At 39.1% G+C, this 16,752-nt stretch overlaps 1 protein-coding gene across 4 annotated transcripts in view; it reads right to left on the minus strand.

Moving 5' to 3' along the window:
* Positions 1-16,752, minus strand: part of DLC1 (DLC1 Rho GTPase activating protein) — a 212,870-nt gene that overhangs the window by 13,123 nt on the left and 182,995 nt on the right. For all 4 annotated transcript variants that reach the window (XM_057376125.1, XM_057376126.1, XM_057376127.1 and 1 more), the window contains 3 exons: positions 11,575-11,646; positions 8,519-8,600; positions 2,117-2,180 (listed from right to left, as the gene is read on the minus strand). In XM_057376125.1, coding sequence (XP_057232108.1) covers positions 2,117-2,180; positions 8,519-8,600; positions 11,575-11,646 — 218 coding nt within the window. The remainder of the gene's footprint in view (positions 1-2,116; positions 2,181-8,518; positions 8,601-11,574; positions 11,647-16,752) is intronic.

Below are 16,752 nucleotides of genomic sequence, written 5' to 3' on the forward strand. Positions count from 1 at the left end.
AGGCTAGCAGCTAACATTTTAAGAATGCTCTGTGAATTCTCTGCTCCAGTCTCGCTTCAGGCAAACTTTAACACTCGTAGATAGCGAGCAGCAAGAGCTCACTGACAGAGCAGCACGTAAGTAAATTGTAAATAACATGTTTGATGTATGAGTAATGCTTAGGGTACAATTACATGTACATCAATTACGCCTACAATCTTTTCATCTAAATGCTGAAAGGGAATGATCCTGACATATTTGGTCTTCCAAATATACGGAAAGTTTCATGTTGGAAGAGTAAAACCAATGAAGATATTTTTAATATGACACCATGAAACCACAAGATAATCTTTGGTGTTTAGAGTAACAAACACCAACTGCCACCCAGCTCCATGAATTTCACTGCATTTGTTTAGTTTGCTTTAATTTAAAAACAAACACATTTGCATACTCCAAACTGTAACTATTTGTGTGCCAAGAACACAAATATTTATTCTCTGGAAAAAAGTGAATTATTAATATTTCAGATTTATGTATGCTTACTTCAGATCCTGATCACCTCCTAGTTTTTTTTTTTTTTTTTTTAATAGGACATTTCATCAGTTCAAGAAAATAAGTGAAATACTGTATTTATTTCTTATGACCAAATACACGAGACACAGAGCAATTTGTTTGTTTCCATGTTTACCATTTTCTTTGTTTCCCAGCTACTGCAAACTACTTATGTACTGACTCAGATGAAAACCCAGGACTTCTGGCTTATTTATTTGAAATTTTCAGAAGGAAACAAATCATTTGAAACTGCCAGTGGATAATAATGTTGGTTTGGTGGTGAATGAGATTTGATTGGGGGGGAAAAAAAAGGAGCAGTTAAGTGATTTTAATTTGTAAAGAAGTCACTGGAAACATAAAGAACATGTTTTGGTCAGCACAATTTTCCCTACTGTTTAAAAGCTTTAAAGGCTAAGTATTGATTTTATTGACAGCAAAAAGAAAAGGGAATAGGCCCCAAGTCCATCTGCCAGAGCATGGGTTGGGAATGAAATTCAGGAAGGACTGAAACAAAAGATAAAATCCACTCTSGAAGATCTGAGGTTTGGACCTGAAGTCAGGCCTGGTCTGACCCCTAACACCAACACTGATCATTCCAGTGTTAACAAGGTTCAGGCAGAAGGATGTGAAATATTCTGGCAGTCATAAATGGCAATCAGCTGTCCACCCCTACTTTTAAGGAGCTCCTACATATGCTGCCTCAGAGTGTTATCTTCTGGAGCTTGGATGCTCTTTCCAACATACCTCAAACAGATAGGGAAAGAGGGGATTAATTGCTGGTAAACAACCTCAGAGCATTTGTATGCATTCTTGTTAAGGGTAGGGCAGCATTGTATTGCCTTAACTCAGTCATCTTTATCTGCAGTTGTCATATCCCAGGGGACGGTATCAATTACTGATCCCTCCTAGGACACACACATAGTTTTAAGGCAGCTATTTASTGGTACCTCATTAGCAAGTTGGTACTGCCTTACTGAAATTACAGTTGATGCTCTCTTATTTCTTACCACGCTCCACAGGGATCCTGAAAATTCACGAAAATTTTTAATTCYTGCTAACTCCCTGGAAACATGCAAACTTTCTGAAAAGGTGGCCATTGTATTCTGTAAGTATATTGGAAAGGAAACAACGAGCCTAAAGCTTTCCTTTGCAGGCCAATCCCTGTCTACATAACAAAACAGTACAGTTCTAATATGATGGTAGAAAACCAAAACTGWTGATGTCAAGGATGGTGCTGTAATAACACTGTCAGCTCACTGTGGCCATCAAGTGTACTGTATACAATCCAGCCTGAGTGCAGCCAATGGGCTACAACACCAACAACCTCACTGGCAGGCACAGAAGTTCAGTGCCTTTCACACTGGAAGCGGCATCCCAGGGAGAAGTTTGCTAGACAACCTTTACCCACTGCCAAACCTTGCAGTTTTCCCTCAGAAMACAAGAAATGTAAGCAGATTTTTTACTGCGTGTCCTTGCCAGGTTCTATTCAGGTGTAATCCTAAACGGCAGCTAAACAATCTAGATGGGTTTTTTTTCAGTTTTATTAACACACAAGGCTGTACCAGAAGACATTAAACGAACTTACCCTTTTCCTGTGGGGACTGATTTCTAGCTTCATCACTGCACATTTGTTTAAAGTATTTAAGCGCCTGCAAAGAGCAAAGGAAAGCATGTTAACAGAATACCCCAGTGTTCTAACACAGGCTATTCCAGTTCAAAGCTTTTGTGAAGGCTGTCCCCAAACTGCTCTGCATACAAATAGCCACAAGCAGAGTTTCAATTAGAGCCCTAATTATACTTAACTATTAACCCATCACACTTGGCTGTACTCTAACTTCAGAGGGAGGGATGGACGACTATTTGTCACAATTACCCGAACCAAAGTAAAGAGAAGTTAATGGAAACCTGGACGAAGTTGAGAAGTCACATCCTATGAACTGTAATAATTACATTTGTTCTAAATGGCAGACAACCTGAACCCTGAAACAATCAACCTCAACAGACTGAAAATAATGGAACAGTCCTCCTATTCGACACTGGAAGCATCTGACTGTATTAAAAAAGCATGCTGATTTAAAATTGTACTTTATAAGCTGAAACTTCCTGGAGGAAAACTTGTTTTCCACTTATTAGGTGCCTGTTTTGATTTTGAACAATAATTATTTTCAATACAGTCCTGGGAGAAGACAACTCGTTAGTTAAAAAAAACCCAAACAAAAAACAACCAGAACACAGACCTGATTTCTACTTCCTAAAAACTGAAAGTTTATTTCATACAAAAACTGCAAGTGATGGTTTAGTCCCATGTACTGTGGGCTGGATGAGGAGACTAATTGAGCTGAAAACTAATCTCTCAATATTTCTTGAATTTCCCCCAGATCAGTTCCCAGAGCTGTGTGAAGAGTTGTGTGCGCAGGGAAAGGCACAGSAGCAGGGCTAACCATTCCCTTCAACTGGACCACAGCCCAAATTCAACAGAAGCAAAGCCGAGCTTTCAAAAGCCTAATTAATTCCAAAGGAAGTTATGTAATTTTCACATAATAATTCGTTTGAGCAAAGTGCAGAGAAGAGCCTGTATCTGCAGTTTTGAAAAACTAAAAAAGAAAAGAAAYGCTGACTTGCCCTGTTGCTTCAAATGAATTTTCTCAGATTCATGAAACATGTACTTGAATGTAGAAAATGTGTGCAGAGAGAATTATTAGCTTCTTGTCTTTCCCCCTGCCTTTTATGCACAGGATTGGTTGCAGATGGTATTTACACAGGGCTTGATCCTGAAGCCATCAAAGAAAATGGGAAAGCTGCTACTGATGGTTTTGCTGCAAGTCATGAAGTAAAGAAGAAAAAGCAGTTTGATCTATAATTAGACCCAGCCACAACACAGCAGAGAAGAAGAGAAACAGGAAGAATTGCCATGGGTCAAATAGTAGGGCAGTAGAAGGTTAGAAAAGTTACTCAGATCTCTCCTTTTTATCCAGATTTCATCTTTGCTCTGAATTTAGAAGGCAAAAGGCTCAGTCCTGCTGGCTGCAGCTGGTGGGTACAAGCACACATCCAGTGAATTCAGAGGAATAGTATTTATGGTACGGGTGAAGGGTGAATGTCCCATCTACATGCTACACATAAAATTGTTTGGTTTTTTTCAAGAGGCCACACAAGCATCAGAAAGCTGCCTCCCTCTCTTTGCTATAAACATTCTCCTCTCAAAGTCCTGGACCTCAAGACCAGGAAATATTAAACTGGTTGCAGTTCTATATTGTGTAATAATTTACAAATTTCACAGTGTTGCAACCTTTGACTTATGCAGAGAGAAGTTACCACTGAATCCCTGGATCAGGCTTTATCTAGCTCCAGCCTGTCTGACCACTAATAAAGACAATCTCTGATTTCACAAAGATTACATCCCCAGACTTCTCTCCAGACTACTCAACTAAAACCCCTGAAATAGGTGGGAAAGGGTAGAGCAAAAATCTCTATTTTCACAGAGGGTATTTAAAAAAAAAAWTCCTGGCACACACCTCACAAAAATTAGTATGAAGGCAAGGTAAATTAACCCCCAATGAGTGAGGTTAAATACAACAGCAGYGAGGAAATAAAGTCTCTGTTGCACGTTTGATATGGATTCATTTCAAAACCAGTTTCTGTTTTGAAATCTAAATGCTCTGCAGAAATTGCCTCAGGTCTGCAATTTACATTATATACATAACACATTCTTCTTCAACTTACATTATATAAATAACACACTCTTCAACTTCTGCCCAAATTCAGGAGTGCTCAGGTCCTTGAACTAGACACCACTGAAAATAGTGCAATATGCAAAATTTGCCTTCCAAACACATTAGCGAGTCTGMAAAGCCAAACCTACAAAGTTTAGGCTTTGTCAGGATGAGATTTACCTACACAACTGTAATTAACCTTACATATRCTTTGCAGTACTTTTTGGACATACAAGCACACATTCATTTTCTACAGGTCTTCTCATCAAATTGATGCTTGTTAATGAACCACAATTTTCATTTCTGGGTCTGGATCTTGTCCTTTGTTAATACCGTTTCCAGGTATAAGTTCACTTATCATTTCCTTACTGACAATCAGCAGACCTGCCTCATTCTTTAGCTCTGTCTTACACTGCCCAAACCTGTCTCAGTGACACCTTTCTGAAGACCAGATGGGATATGGAGGGATGGAGCAGGACAGCTGCAGACAGCAGTTACAGCCACTTTAACCATCTGGATGCTTCAGTCTCAATTTAGACACTGCCTCCTGCCCTGGCCACTCTCTAGATGACTGTCTGGATGACAAGATAATATTCTTTCCCATAATTTAGACAGATGTCTTTGAGTCAGCCCTCTCTATACATCTTCACATCCAGAACTTACTCCCATGGAGCATTCTATCTCCCAAGACATCACTTTTCCTCACTATCCATGGACTCCTACCTCAGCTCACATTCTCCTTCACCCAGCTCTGYGAAACCCTTCCTCCTGAGGGTGACCAATGCAGCAGGAGTTGTCTCTCTGTCCTAGACCCCGAGTCAGCCCATACCAACCCTGAGTGGCAATTACACTGGAAACCTGAACCTGCTGACCCAAAACATGGAGCTTCTCTCAGAAATGAAAAAAAAAAAATATGTATCTTGTCTAGTCTTCTCCTTGGAAATGTCCACACTAGTTTAGCCTGAACTTCTTTTAGGAAGGGCAGCCTGAATGAGACATTCACTATGAAAAACAGTAATGCGAACAGCTTAACTTGTAAATTAAAACGTGGGTTTATTACATGAAGTCTTGTTTAAACTAGGTACATCTCTCCATAYAAATGATACAAACAGGGAATACATTACAACCAATTTCTTGGATGAGAAGTCCCGATGATAAAAGATTTAAGAAACCCCTTGCATATATAGCGTAACGGTTTTCTGGCTATGCATAAGGAGATTTAAAAGGATTTCCATCATGGCTTGCTATGTATTTTGTACTTAGCAACAACCTCCAGGATAAGCATGTTTCAGTGCTTTGTTTCATCACACATGATGCAGCCAGTTATCTGCTGGAGATAAATTCCCAGTCATTAATCTACATAAAGTCTTATGAAACCAAGGCCAGCACCGGTTTGCACAGTCACTACAGAAAGCATCCAAGAAAATTTTAATAAGGTCATCACTCTTACATTTTAACCCTACACTTCATGTCAAGATCAGTAAATGACATTTCTTAATCATCTGTTACTGAGTGCTGTATGTTATCTCTGTAATTCAATCCACTTTTCTCACGYGAAAATTTTCCATAAAAGACATAATGGGATGTGTTAAAGTTACCTTAATTTTATTGTTAATATTAATAAGATCATTAAATGATAATTAACTATACTGTCCACATATAAACTATCATTTAAAATGCTTCCCATTTAAAAAAGAAATCCCTGGTTCTGTGATTTCTACAGTCTTGTTTTAAAACAATTCTTCCACATACAGCTATGAGAACAAGGTACTTAGAACTTCTGGGAAACTGTTTCAAACCAAGACAGAAACACTGGCTGTTGCACAGAAAAGCAGATTCTCAGCACAGACCACTTACTATTTCATTACCATCCACTGTGTAAAACGTTCACTCAGCTCTGTGCTGAAAGTGCAAATAACTCCCCAAGTATTCTGATTTTCAGTCAAGAAACAGTGATAGACTTACAGCTGTGAAATTGTTCTAAGTCTTTTACTGAGTAAACCCCTTTACTGTTTACACACTGACGTTGGCATGAGTCAAAATAAAMCCAGGCTGCAGGCAGAAAGGCAGCATTCCAAACTATGTGCTTCTCCACAGTTTTTAATGAGCTTTGCAAAATAAAACAAGGAGGTGTGGAAAAAAAATCAAGAGGTGGAAATGTGATAATGCACTGCTTTTGTCTAACACACATGGTAAAAGGTCAAATTCAGACATCTGAGACAGTTAACTGAATTACTTCAATTTTATTCTGAGGTGGGATCTGCATGCTTCTGGAGATACTTCARTGTCAGTYTTACAGTAATTTTGTAAAAGATAACTCTGATGTATAAGCCACAGGCTTCCAAATGATACAGTTCAACCCTGAAAATCTTTGTCTCAAGCTACAGTCAGACCACTGGATTCTTACACATAAATATTTCACATGCATATTACACAGAAAATTTGAACATGAAAAGCTGTTATTTTGCAATCAGCAGCATTATTACAGGCTTCCTGTGTTCACAAAACAACTATACACATTTATAATTTTGGCTTTCTCACCTTAATTAGAAAATTTACAAYGCACAATTCCATTGGACACAGATCTTTTCACTCCCCTTGGTGCTCAGARAAAGTGCTGTTTTTATGGATCACACTAACCGCAAATCTCATAGATATGGAGGGCACATTGCTACTCTCATCATTGAGAAACAATCTGCAACCTTTTTTCCCAAAAATAATTAATTAACCCCAGGTTAAAAAGTATTCTTGGAGGGAAGCACCAAATGCAAAGTATTCTGGCTTGACTAYATTTTGTTTTCCTGGAGAGGGAAGACCATGCTTCAGGAAATCAGCACTTACTCACATTGCTGTACTTTCTGTTCAGTGTCTTCACAAGTTCCAGAGCACACAAATAAGTAGACCAACGCACCATATTTAAATACTGATGGAATAGGTGTCCCACACTTGAGTAAGGCACATCTTGCATGAATTTAACATTAATGAGATTTTTCCCTTCCTAATGACTGGACAACAAATCTGTTTTCTTAGTTTGAAAATCTTGTAAATATTTCTGCAGAACTTTAAATTCCAGTCCCTCTCTTTCCCTTCCAAGTATGGCAGTGATGGCATGAGAACACTATAAACTTAAAGCTGTTCTTAAAAGGGTTTTGTAATTCATTAGAATTACTGACATTTAGAGTTGTAGACTCCATGCATGCAGTATCCAAAAGCATTCATTTTGCAGGCAGTTTGGAAAGCTGCCATACTGAAGGACAGAGCCATAAACCCGCACTTATTTCTAGGTAATAGGAGATATGAAAAGTTAAGGCTTTTTTCTTTTGCCATTTAAGATTGCAGATCACACTAGAGGAGGCAACTGATGGATGGATTAATGTTRGATGATACCAGACAGGGCCATTGCAATTGCTTTTACGACCGAACTGGTAATGCTGAAGTTGTATTTCTGTAAAAAAAAATCCTGCCACACACCAGCAAGTCTTGCTCCCTCTTTTTCTCTCCTATCCCTTCTCCTGCTTCTGCAGCTGGCTGTGAGGTCCTGCCCCATCCTTCACACCTACTGAGAAGYTGTTTATGCTTTTTCACTGATTTAATTTACTAACTCAGAAAAGGACTATCATGACTWTTTTTTTGTGGGGTGAGCCAGTTGAAGTGGTTTGTGGTATGAACCCCTAAATAGCAAAGATAAGTTAACGGGAGCAAATGGCTGAGGGCCAGCCCGTTTTCAGAGCAGTGATAAACTATTAGGGTTTACTAAACCTTACATGATCCCTTTCAGCCATACCCACCTTAYACAGGGCCATGCACTGAGGCCAGCATGAGGGTTTGTATGCAGAGCACTTTGTTTGTATACACAGCAGTTTGTTTGTATACACAGCTGCTCACCCAGGTAARAAAGGATAGGGATGGGAGTGCATCACTTTGCTAATACTGCTTCCAAAACCCAATTCCTGTGTGGGAATTGGTGCTGCAGTTGCATGGATGCCTATAGCCAGCACTGTTCTGTTTTCACATGCCTAACTAATCTGGGAATTAGGAAAGAAAGCAAACAAAGAAGAATAAAAAATATGCCTATGAAAACCCTTTCGCAAGGACTCCTGCCACTCTCCTCTCAACTTTCTTTTAAGCAAGACCCCCAAACATTACTTAGCCCAATACAGTATTCTAATGAAAACCACATACTTTTGTGTGCTTTTTTTGAGCTTTTTCCAGGTACTTTTTATTACACAGGAAGGGTTTTGTTTTAAAATGCAGTGTGATTTTTATTCACCTACCTGCACAACGCCTCAATAGCATCTCTGTCCAGAAAGTCATGCTCTCGCTTGACGAGAGCAATGTCAATTGGAAAAAGCAGATCTGCAGGAAAAGAAACAGAATCAAAGTGATGCTTATTCCCAGTGATGCATTATTTCAAACAAGCAGCTGCCTCCAGTTGAGCTCATCAAGATGCCAGTGATGGGGACTTCTTAGGTAAACAAATGGTATCACCTCAAATGCCAGAGGTGCTTCCTTTTCATCTACAAATTTCTGACATGCAGCTTTGATAACTAAAAGTTCACATGCAGAACAGAATTAAAATAATTAAAGCAGAGATGAAACAATGGGAGAGGGAAAATGCAAATGCAAACATCCTTATCACACATCAGAAGAGTAAACTAATTCAGGCTAGCTTTATTTAAAATACATGTACAATCTCCATCAAAGTACTAATATCTCACATTAAAGAAAGAAGGTCAGTAAATGCCAAAACTCTGTGAAAGAATGAAAAAGAAAGCCTTCTTGGCTATCCTTAGCTATCTTCAAGCTATTTAGAAGTTTGACATTGTTACATTAATGAGATACAACTTGAAACAAAAGCAAGCCTGCCTCCTTTTTTTTAGGAGATTATTTAGGTAAACAACTGGGAGAGTGAGGGGGAAGAAACAATGTTGGCAGAGAGCTGAAAATTTACTACAGCTCTGAAGCACCAAACACATATATATTATTTACTGCACTCCACAGATTCCTGAGTGTCATGCAGGTCCTGATCTGGCATTCCTTGCACAGCTAAAACTCCCACCCAAAGTTGCTGGTTGTGCAGGGCACACAGAAATAAAGGTCAAATATGAATATACTGCTGCAGTTGCACACAATTTTCCGGATCCAAATAATTGCATATGAATTTTTTAATTTCTAGAGAATAGGAAGAATGAGCTGAAATAATGAATTAAGATTGCTATTAATTTCTAGAAAGGTATTTTCTATACCAACAGAAAATGAAGTMTATGAACTCTATGAAATTAATTCATATTCTATAAAAATAGAAATAAATTCTATGTCCTCATTGTCATAGCATCATAGAATAGTTTCGGTTGGAAGGATCTTAAAGTCTATCTAGTTCCCCTAGACCAGGTTGCTCTAAGACCTATCCAACCTAGCCTTGAATAATTCCAGGGATGGGGTAGCCACAGCTTCTACAATTGCCTCAGCAATACCAATTAAGACATATTCTGCAAAATGCTGGGAATTCTGCATTTTCTGCAGAAAACTGCAGTTTTAGCAAAGCAACTGGCAAAGGTTCATTAATCTCCCATGTTAAATGTGCACTGCGTGGGAACACTCCATATAGGAGACTTCTCAGAACTCTTGTATTATATCCAATTGATTCATAGGCCTCCCCTTCAGTATTTCAAGTGGAAAGTGCAAGTAAAGAGGGTGAGCACATTCARCTGGTATTTTTCAGCAGTGCTGATGTAAGTTTTTCCACTGAGAAAGTCAGTATCTTAGAATGCCCACAAGAGAACGTGGGAGAACTTAAGTGAGAGAGGTGATTTGAAAGAAGTTGATAGCCTGCATAAATACATTTTTTAATGCTCAATCTGTGCTGTTGCTGGCTCTGTTGTTGCTGCTGCTGCCAGAGGGGCTTGCAAAGGACARTGGTATATTGTTTTTCAATAAGGACAGCTGTCCTTTCAATGGACATGGCTGGCCTTGCTCTCACTGCTTTTCTCTCACCTCTGTGGTCCTTTTGATGTTAAAYAGGACATGGTGTTACAACAGAAACCTCATGGAAGTTTAGAATCTTGAGGTAGGGCAATGGTAACCACAGGTAAGACATGTTTTCTGAACGCAAGTGATTTGGTAGGGGATTTACAACTCAGCATAATAAGAAACCCACAAACCCACATATTAAGCTGAGAGTTTTGTCTCAGTTGTAACAAAGACTGGAAGCACAATTCCAGCTCCACATCCCAAGAAAATCTTGGCATCTCCATTAGAACGAAAAAAAAAGGGAGAAAAAAATTCTGAATAGGCAAAGAGAAGTTTTGCAAAATGCTGCTTTTAAAAGKGCTATTATCATCTCATATTGCCAATGCAGCTGCAAATCAAAGCTCAACAAGATCATTTTTCAAGAAGGTTAACTCAGCATTTGCTATAATTTTCAGCAGTTATTCACTGTAAATAATGAACTTTCTATGCTCGTTCTTACAAGCAGCAGCTGGRGTTTGCTTTGTAAAAATGAAGAGGCAGTTAAGAGTGCATGACAATTTCACCACAATGAAATTTTAAGTGGTGTGGGGGCAAATTCTGAGCAATAATACAGATACATAAAAAGGATGTCACACTTTAACTTCTGTATGCTACTCTGCATCAGAGTGTAAGAACTGTATCCCAAACCTGCAGGTTTCTAGTAGGTTGCAGAGGCAATGAAGACAACAGTTCTAATCGAGCAAAACCTTGTAGAAACAGACATGCAAAGTGAATTCACTCCACAGGACAAGTGACTGCAGGAGGAAGCCACTCCTCTGAGGAGCATCTGCACAACAACAGCTTGTATGCCCTTTTTCTATTTGTTGTGAGCCTATGTCCAACTCCAACCCAAACTGTTCTGAAAAAACACACAGGACTTGGGAATCATGGGGAGTACAGATGCACCCAAGCAAATGCAGAATTTCCTATTACTGTTGCATTAGAAGAGTTGGCCAGTGGAGCTGGACACAGCTTTTTTGTTTCTCCAAGACTGGGCTTATAGYAGTGGATGACTACGTTCCTTTCTGTTTTAACAAAAGGGAATTTAACACAGTGCTGATGTTTACACTTGTTCTATGATGATGTTCAGAAGGTTCAGACTAAAACAGAAACCTGGAACAAATTTAAAACTCCCGAGTGCTTCAGCGCCTCACTGGGTTTGGTACATTTGTGTGTGTGGTGGGTAACAGAGGGCAGCCCAGTCCCTAAAAGTTATCTTATGTACTGGAACCTCAGTTATGACTCTGAATCTCATTTATTGGTGAATATTACATCTTGTTGTCCTCAAGTCACTGGGGGAGGATCGAGTTCAGGTGCCTACCTTCATACAGCTGTGCATACTGCGGGAACCCAGCAGCCCGCAGCCAGTCACAAGCTTCCTTGGCCTCGATTTCTGAAAGAGGACAGAAACAAATCACCCTCTGATTAGTGATCTGCAGAGAAAAAACTTCCTCTCCCCAACTTCTACTATCCCCACTGCAAAGTAAGCACAAGGGTTTCCAGAAACTTTGAACTGAGGCACACATTTACTTATCCCAGTTTGCTTTTCTTCTCACGATCAAACATATCTTAGATTCTGGAAAGTCACTAGCACTCATCTGCTATTTATCAAMAGCTCATTATTTTAATGGTTAGGCACAAATGAAAACTGCAGCAGTTATGGATTATCCTGGGCAGGTTTTGTTAACACGAGAAAAAACAGCACAGCAATCAACATGAGCAGCRTTTGTTCAGCAAATCTTATGGTCCTCTTGGCACAACAGAATTTGACAGAAATTGACAGGAATTCCTAGTAGAGCTCGCAGAGCTGTGCACTTTAACACYTTGTAGATAGTACTGACAGACTCAAGCCTAAGAACAACTGACACACTGTACTGCAGCTCAGCAAGCACCTATTTACAATATTTACAGTATTTACTACTCAGCAAGAACCTAGTTTCACTGGAAATCTACAAGGCGTTTGTGATGACTTGATACATTACAGGAAGCTTTCCCTCAGACTGCCCAAAACAGCCACAGAAAGAAATTATTCACACACATATACATTACACCAAAAAAACCAGAATATTAGTCTGTGAATAAATTGCATTCAAATTCATTTGTTACTTAATACAAGTAGAAATAAGGAATTTGTTGTCTTGTAWGTTCAAACTAGGAAAACATAAAAGGTATTTAGGGTATTCTCCAAGTGTTGAACAAATAGACTGGGCTAATTATGTTCTTCAAATTCAATAAAGTGCTACTGGGAATTTAGCTTCCCGTTTAGAACTGATCAAACAAACAATGAGAAATCAGAAACTATTAAAGTTTGTCTGGCTTTGATTATATTCACTATTCTTGATGGACTAGGAAACAAAAGCTTCATTATGCACAACTCAGTACACAATTTTGCCACCTACTTAGAGMGGATACTGTGGCTACCTGCTGCAGAAACCATGCACAAAGGGGCCGGCTCAGAATTGCTCCAAATTCAGGTTACTGCATACAGGGCATTGAAGAGCCAAACACAACAGAAGCAAAACCCACAAGATTTTATCATGCTATGAAATATTCCCAGTGAGGTGTAGGTACACAAAATTGCATGAAATGGCAGGCACCTTTTATCATCTCCAAAACGATGGCAACCCCCCCACCTCTGATTTTCCAAATTGCTACAATAGTGTTAAAATACTTGTGCTTCACCAGACTACTTTGCTAAGACATATCCAAACCAAGGGGTTAAGTTGAGCCAAAACACAACATTCCAGATAAATAAACATCTAAAAATCCACTCCTGTTGAAGTCAGGACAAGCAGGCATTTGTGCAACTTGTGTTTGCTTCACCKTTGGGTTAGGGGATCACATGAGAACAAGCACGTACAAACATATTGACTTAGCTACTGATTAAGAAAACGCATTCTTCAATTCCAATTGCAAGCGATTGCAGAGCTTTGCTTAAAGTAGTATTTTAATTTCAGTATGCTAAGAATGTATGTGGGAAATTGAATAAAGAAGAAAAATAGAGAATCTGAAATGTATTTGAAACTTGTACTGCTAAAGCAAGAACAAAGAACATGATAGATTAATATTTCAGAAGCAATGAAAGCAGCAAAGCAAAAAAAATCTTCAACAAATTGTTAAGAATACTTAAATTAAAATGCACAATCTTATAGGCCACATTCTGCAGAAGTGTCTGGATTGAATAAGAATTTTACATGATTTAAAACTAGAAAGAAAATTATCCTGGATAACAAGCATTTACAAAAAAATGCAATTTTCAATTGCAGTGCAATTGAAAAAAGTGTTAGATTCCTTACTACTAAAGGTGTTCTTCAATGTGTTTAAATATTTGTTCACAAGTCCTTTACTGAGCACCCCAGGTGTATGACCTGCAAATTATTTCTAGAGCTGGAAAATTATGAATATGCATTTTTCAGGCTTTTTTTTACCRTTCTCTATAGAGGCTTTGTGTATCTTTTCTGCAAATATATATGCCAGTTATGGGGAAGTTACATTTCATGGGCACCCAGGCGCCAGGTGCCTTTGGGATTTTCAGAGCATATTTGCTTTCAAAATACCTTTGAGAATCTCTCAAGAAGTCTACCTAGGCAGTGAAACACCTGAGCTTTTCCTATTTGGCCACAAAAATTGCAGAGAATAATAAATCACAAGTGCACTTGTCCCTCGATTAGGCTATGGAAATGCCTAGGGCTAGGTACAAGACAGCACTAAGCTTTAAAAGCCATATTTGCCCCATTTTCATAGGGCAAGTAGCAAGTCCTGTTGGAAGTCACTGGAAGGGTGAAGGGTTTGGAGTGCTGTCCCGAGCAAGGGGCAGGGAGTCCCCTGAGGCCAGGGCTCTCTCCATGTCATCACCATCTACACAAAGCACATGTAAGACAGGGATATGACGGGAACAGGTGAAAGAGTGGAGATGGGACCTAAAAGAGCAGCTYCTTTTGTTCAACTCCAGTTGGCCAGACTCAGGATTCCTCCTAGACTGTACCTATGTGGTGTGACCAGACAAACAGAAAGGCAATTTTTCAACCGAGATTCCCTATCTCAACCTTGTTGGCTATGGATGTGCCAGAGTATGAACAAAACTGTATGTGAAAATGTATATGTAAAATGTACGTGAAATTCAGGCAGATCAAAAATATAGCCAGAGGGAGAGTCCAGTCCAAGGAGCACTGAATAAGCTGCACAGAAAAACAAGTACACTGAACAAGCTTCCTCACACAAGATATACAAACTTAACAGCTCAGAGCTTGTCTAGATAAAAAGTTCATTACTGCAGCTTAACTGGACTCTGTGTTTGAGAATAAAACACATTGGTTAAAACTGAGATTCTGGCCAAATCATTTAAACAACCCTAGAGGAAGAAGCTCATTCCCACAATTTCCAAATTCTGGCTTCCATCTCAGCAGCATTAGCCTCGGGACTCTTGGTTTGCCAGCTGCCAGTTTCATATCCAAGTGGACATAAGAATGTTTATGTGCAAATCCTCGTCACCCTGATCAATGGCAATCAAGATAATAAGAGACAAAAGAAAGAAGAACAGATCTTCTAAAATCAGATTTTCCAACTACTTCTGAAAAGATCTAGAAGGAACAGAACATTCAATAGCTTTTGTTCAGAGTCCCAGGGGATGTAGGTTTCAGATACTTATCTGAGCTATGAACTCACTGTCAAGCACAGCACTAGCTTTGCTGGGGCCAGCTGATAGCCACAGGGAGGAGAGGAAGCTTGCAGAGGAACTCTGCACTGCTTTCCAACCTATTTTAGGAAAGCCTTACTTTGGCCACAATTTGCAAAGCAATTTCGGATGAGACCTGGCAGCTGAACTGGTAAGCTGCTGCAGGCAAAGGACTGGTCTCACTCCCTCCTTCCCACTCCATCCCKGCAGTGCCACTTCCTTTCTGAATCAAACATCCTTGCCAGTTAAAACCTTTACAATAAACTACCATTCAGCATACATTGCAAGGAAGAAATGTATGTGCAGCTTTTCAGACGTGCATCCTGTGCCCTCCCCCAGCAGCAGGAGGTTCTTGTACGGAAAAGCGCTGGCAAGAAAGAAATTGTGCTATTATTTCTAAATGTCCTGATACAAAAAAAACCCACCCCAAACCTCTTAGAAAGTAAAACAAAACAAATTAAAAAACTCCCACCCAGATCCCCAAAAAAACCCCCAAAAGAAATACAATGAAGTCTTTATTCTTAGTGTCGYGTAAGCAAACAGCAGGCAAATGTGTTAAAGAGGAAACAGGAAATTTTTATTGGAAACAGCTTTATTTGTTAGTCTGTTTTACAAAGCAGGCCTCCATGATCAAATCAAGGGTAGGAGTTCCTTTTGTATATAGTTGGGAACCATTAGTCCTTATTTACCCACTTCCAGGGGGATTAGGAGGACTCAATTCTTCCCCAGACTAATAAATGAAAATGGGAAAGTCTAACTTCCTTTCTGTTAAACTCTGGTTAATTTTGGTTCCTGGCCTTGTAAATTTGCAAGTTTAGATCTTCAGAGCAAAAATATCTCAATTCACACCTTATTTGATACTGCAGTTGCAGAAGAGAGAACTGTAAGATGTCTACAGCCTKTTGCTTGATGATACCTTCTCTCAGATAGAAAATAAAAACCACACAGTGATGCTGCARTATTTTTTTCTTTCAGAAAAAAAATCATCATAGCAGTCAAGACAGCAACTTCATTTACTTTCATTCTTCTTTTTTGCTTCCATGAAATAACATGCAATTTAAGCACTAGCTCTTTCAGAATCTTCAGAACAAGGTGCAAAGCAGATATATCTTTGTACAGTCATGCACTGACTCAATTTTCACCTAAGTGCTAAATATCTTATGAACAGTTTCTCCCAGCAGATGGTTTYCTCTTGCCTCAACTCAGACACCTTTACAATCATATTAGCACCTCCACACATCAGTTCTACACATCTCACCTTTTGGCTCTGTTAAGAGGGCAACTTGTAAAAACCTGCAGTGAGACTGGTAAAATCAGCATTGTCAAAACCAAATTTCAGAAAAAACGGGCTCACTGCTGAAGGTTCACTTCAATGTCATATATAACGACTGTTTTTCTTGAGCCTCTTAATAATCTTGGTCTTAATTTTTAACTAAGTAATTCTAGTCGAAATTCACTATTTGACTTTTCTCTCAAAAGAGGAAAAAAAAAACAACTTGTAGAAACCGAAYACAAAATCATCTTCCTGAATTAGTTTGCAGGAGATTCTCTGCAGAGAATATGATTTCAGATTTTCAGGAAAGCTGGATATGAGCACACTAGCCCCTTATTTTAATGCCTAAAACTCCATCAACTATCTGCATGCTTTCTAAGGCACAGAGGAGCACACAGAGAACAAAGGATTCTTCCCCATCCGGGACTGACAGTCCAGTTTAATGGCTGAAAATGGCTTCCATGCTCTTTTTCTGTCTATACCAGAAATTATCTCTCCCTACATGTCCTGTCCCTCTGAAAGTTCTGCTGCCTTGCAAAATTTTTGTTCAA

Source organism: Malurus melanocephalus, unplaced genomic scaffold (genome assembly GCF_030028575.1).
Source record: "Malurus melanocephalus ecotype Western Australia unplaced genomic scaffold, MMel_1.1 scaffold_270, whole genome shotgun sequence".
In the NCBI taxonomy this organism is placed as follows: domain Eukaryota; kingdom Metazoa; phylum Chordata; class Aves; order Passeriformes; family Maluridae; genus Malurus; species Malurus melanocephalus.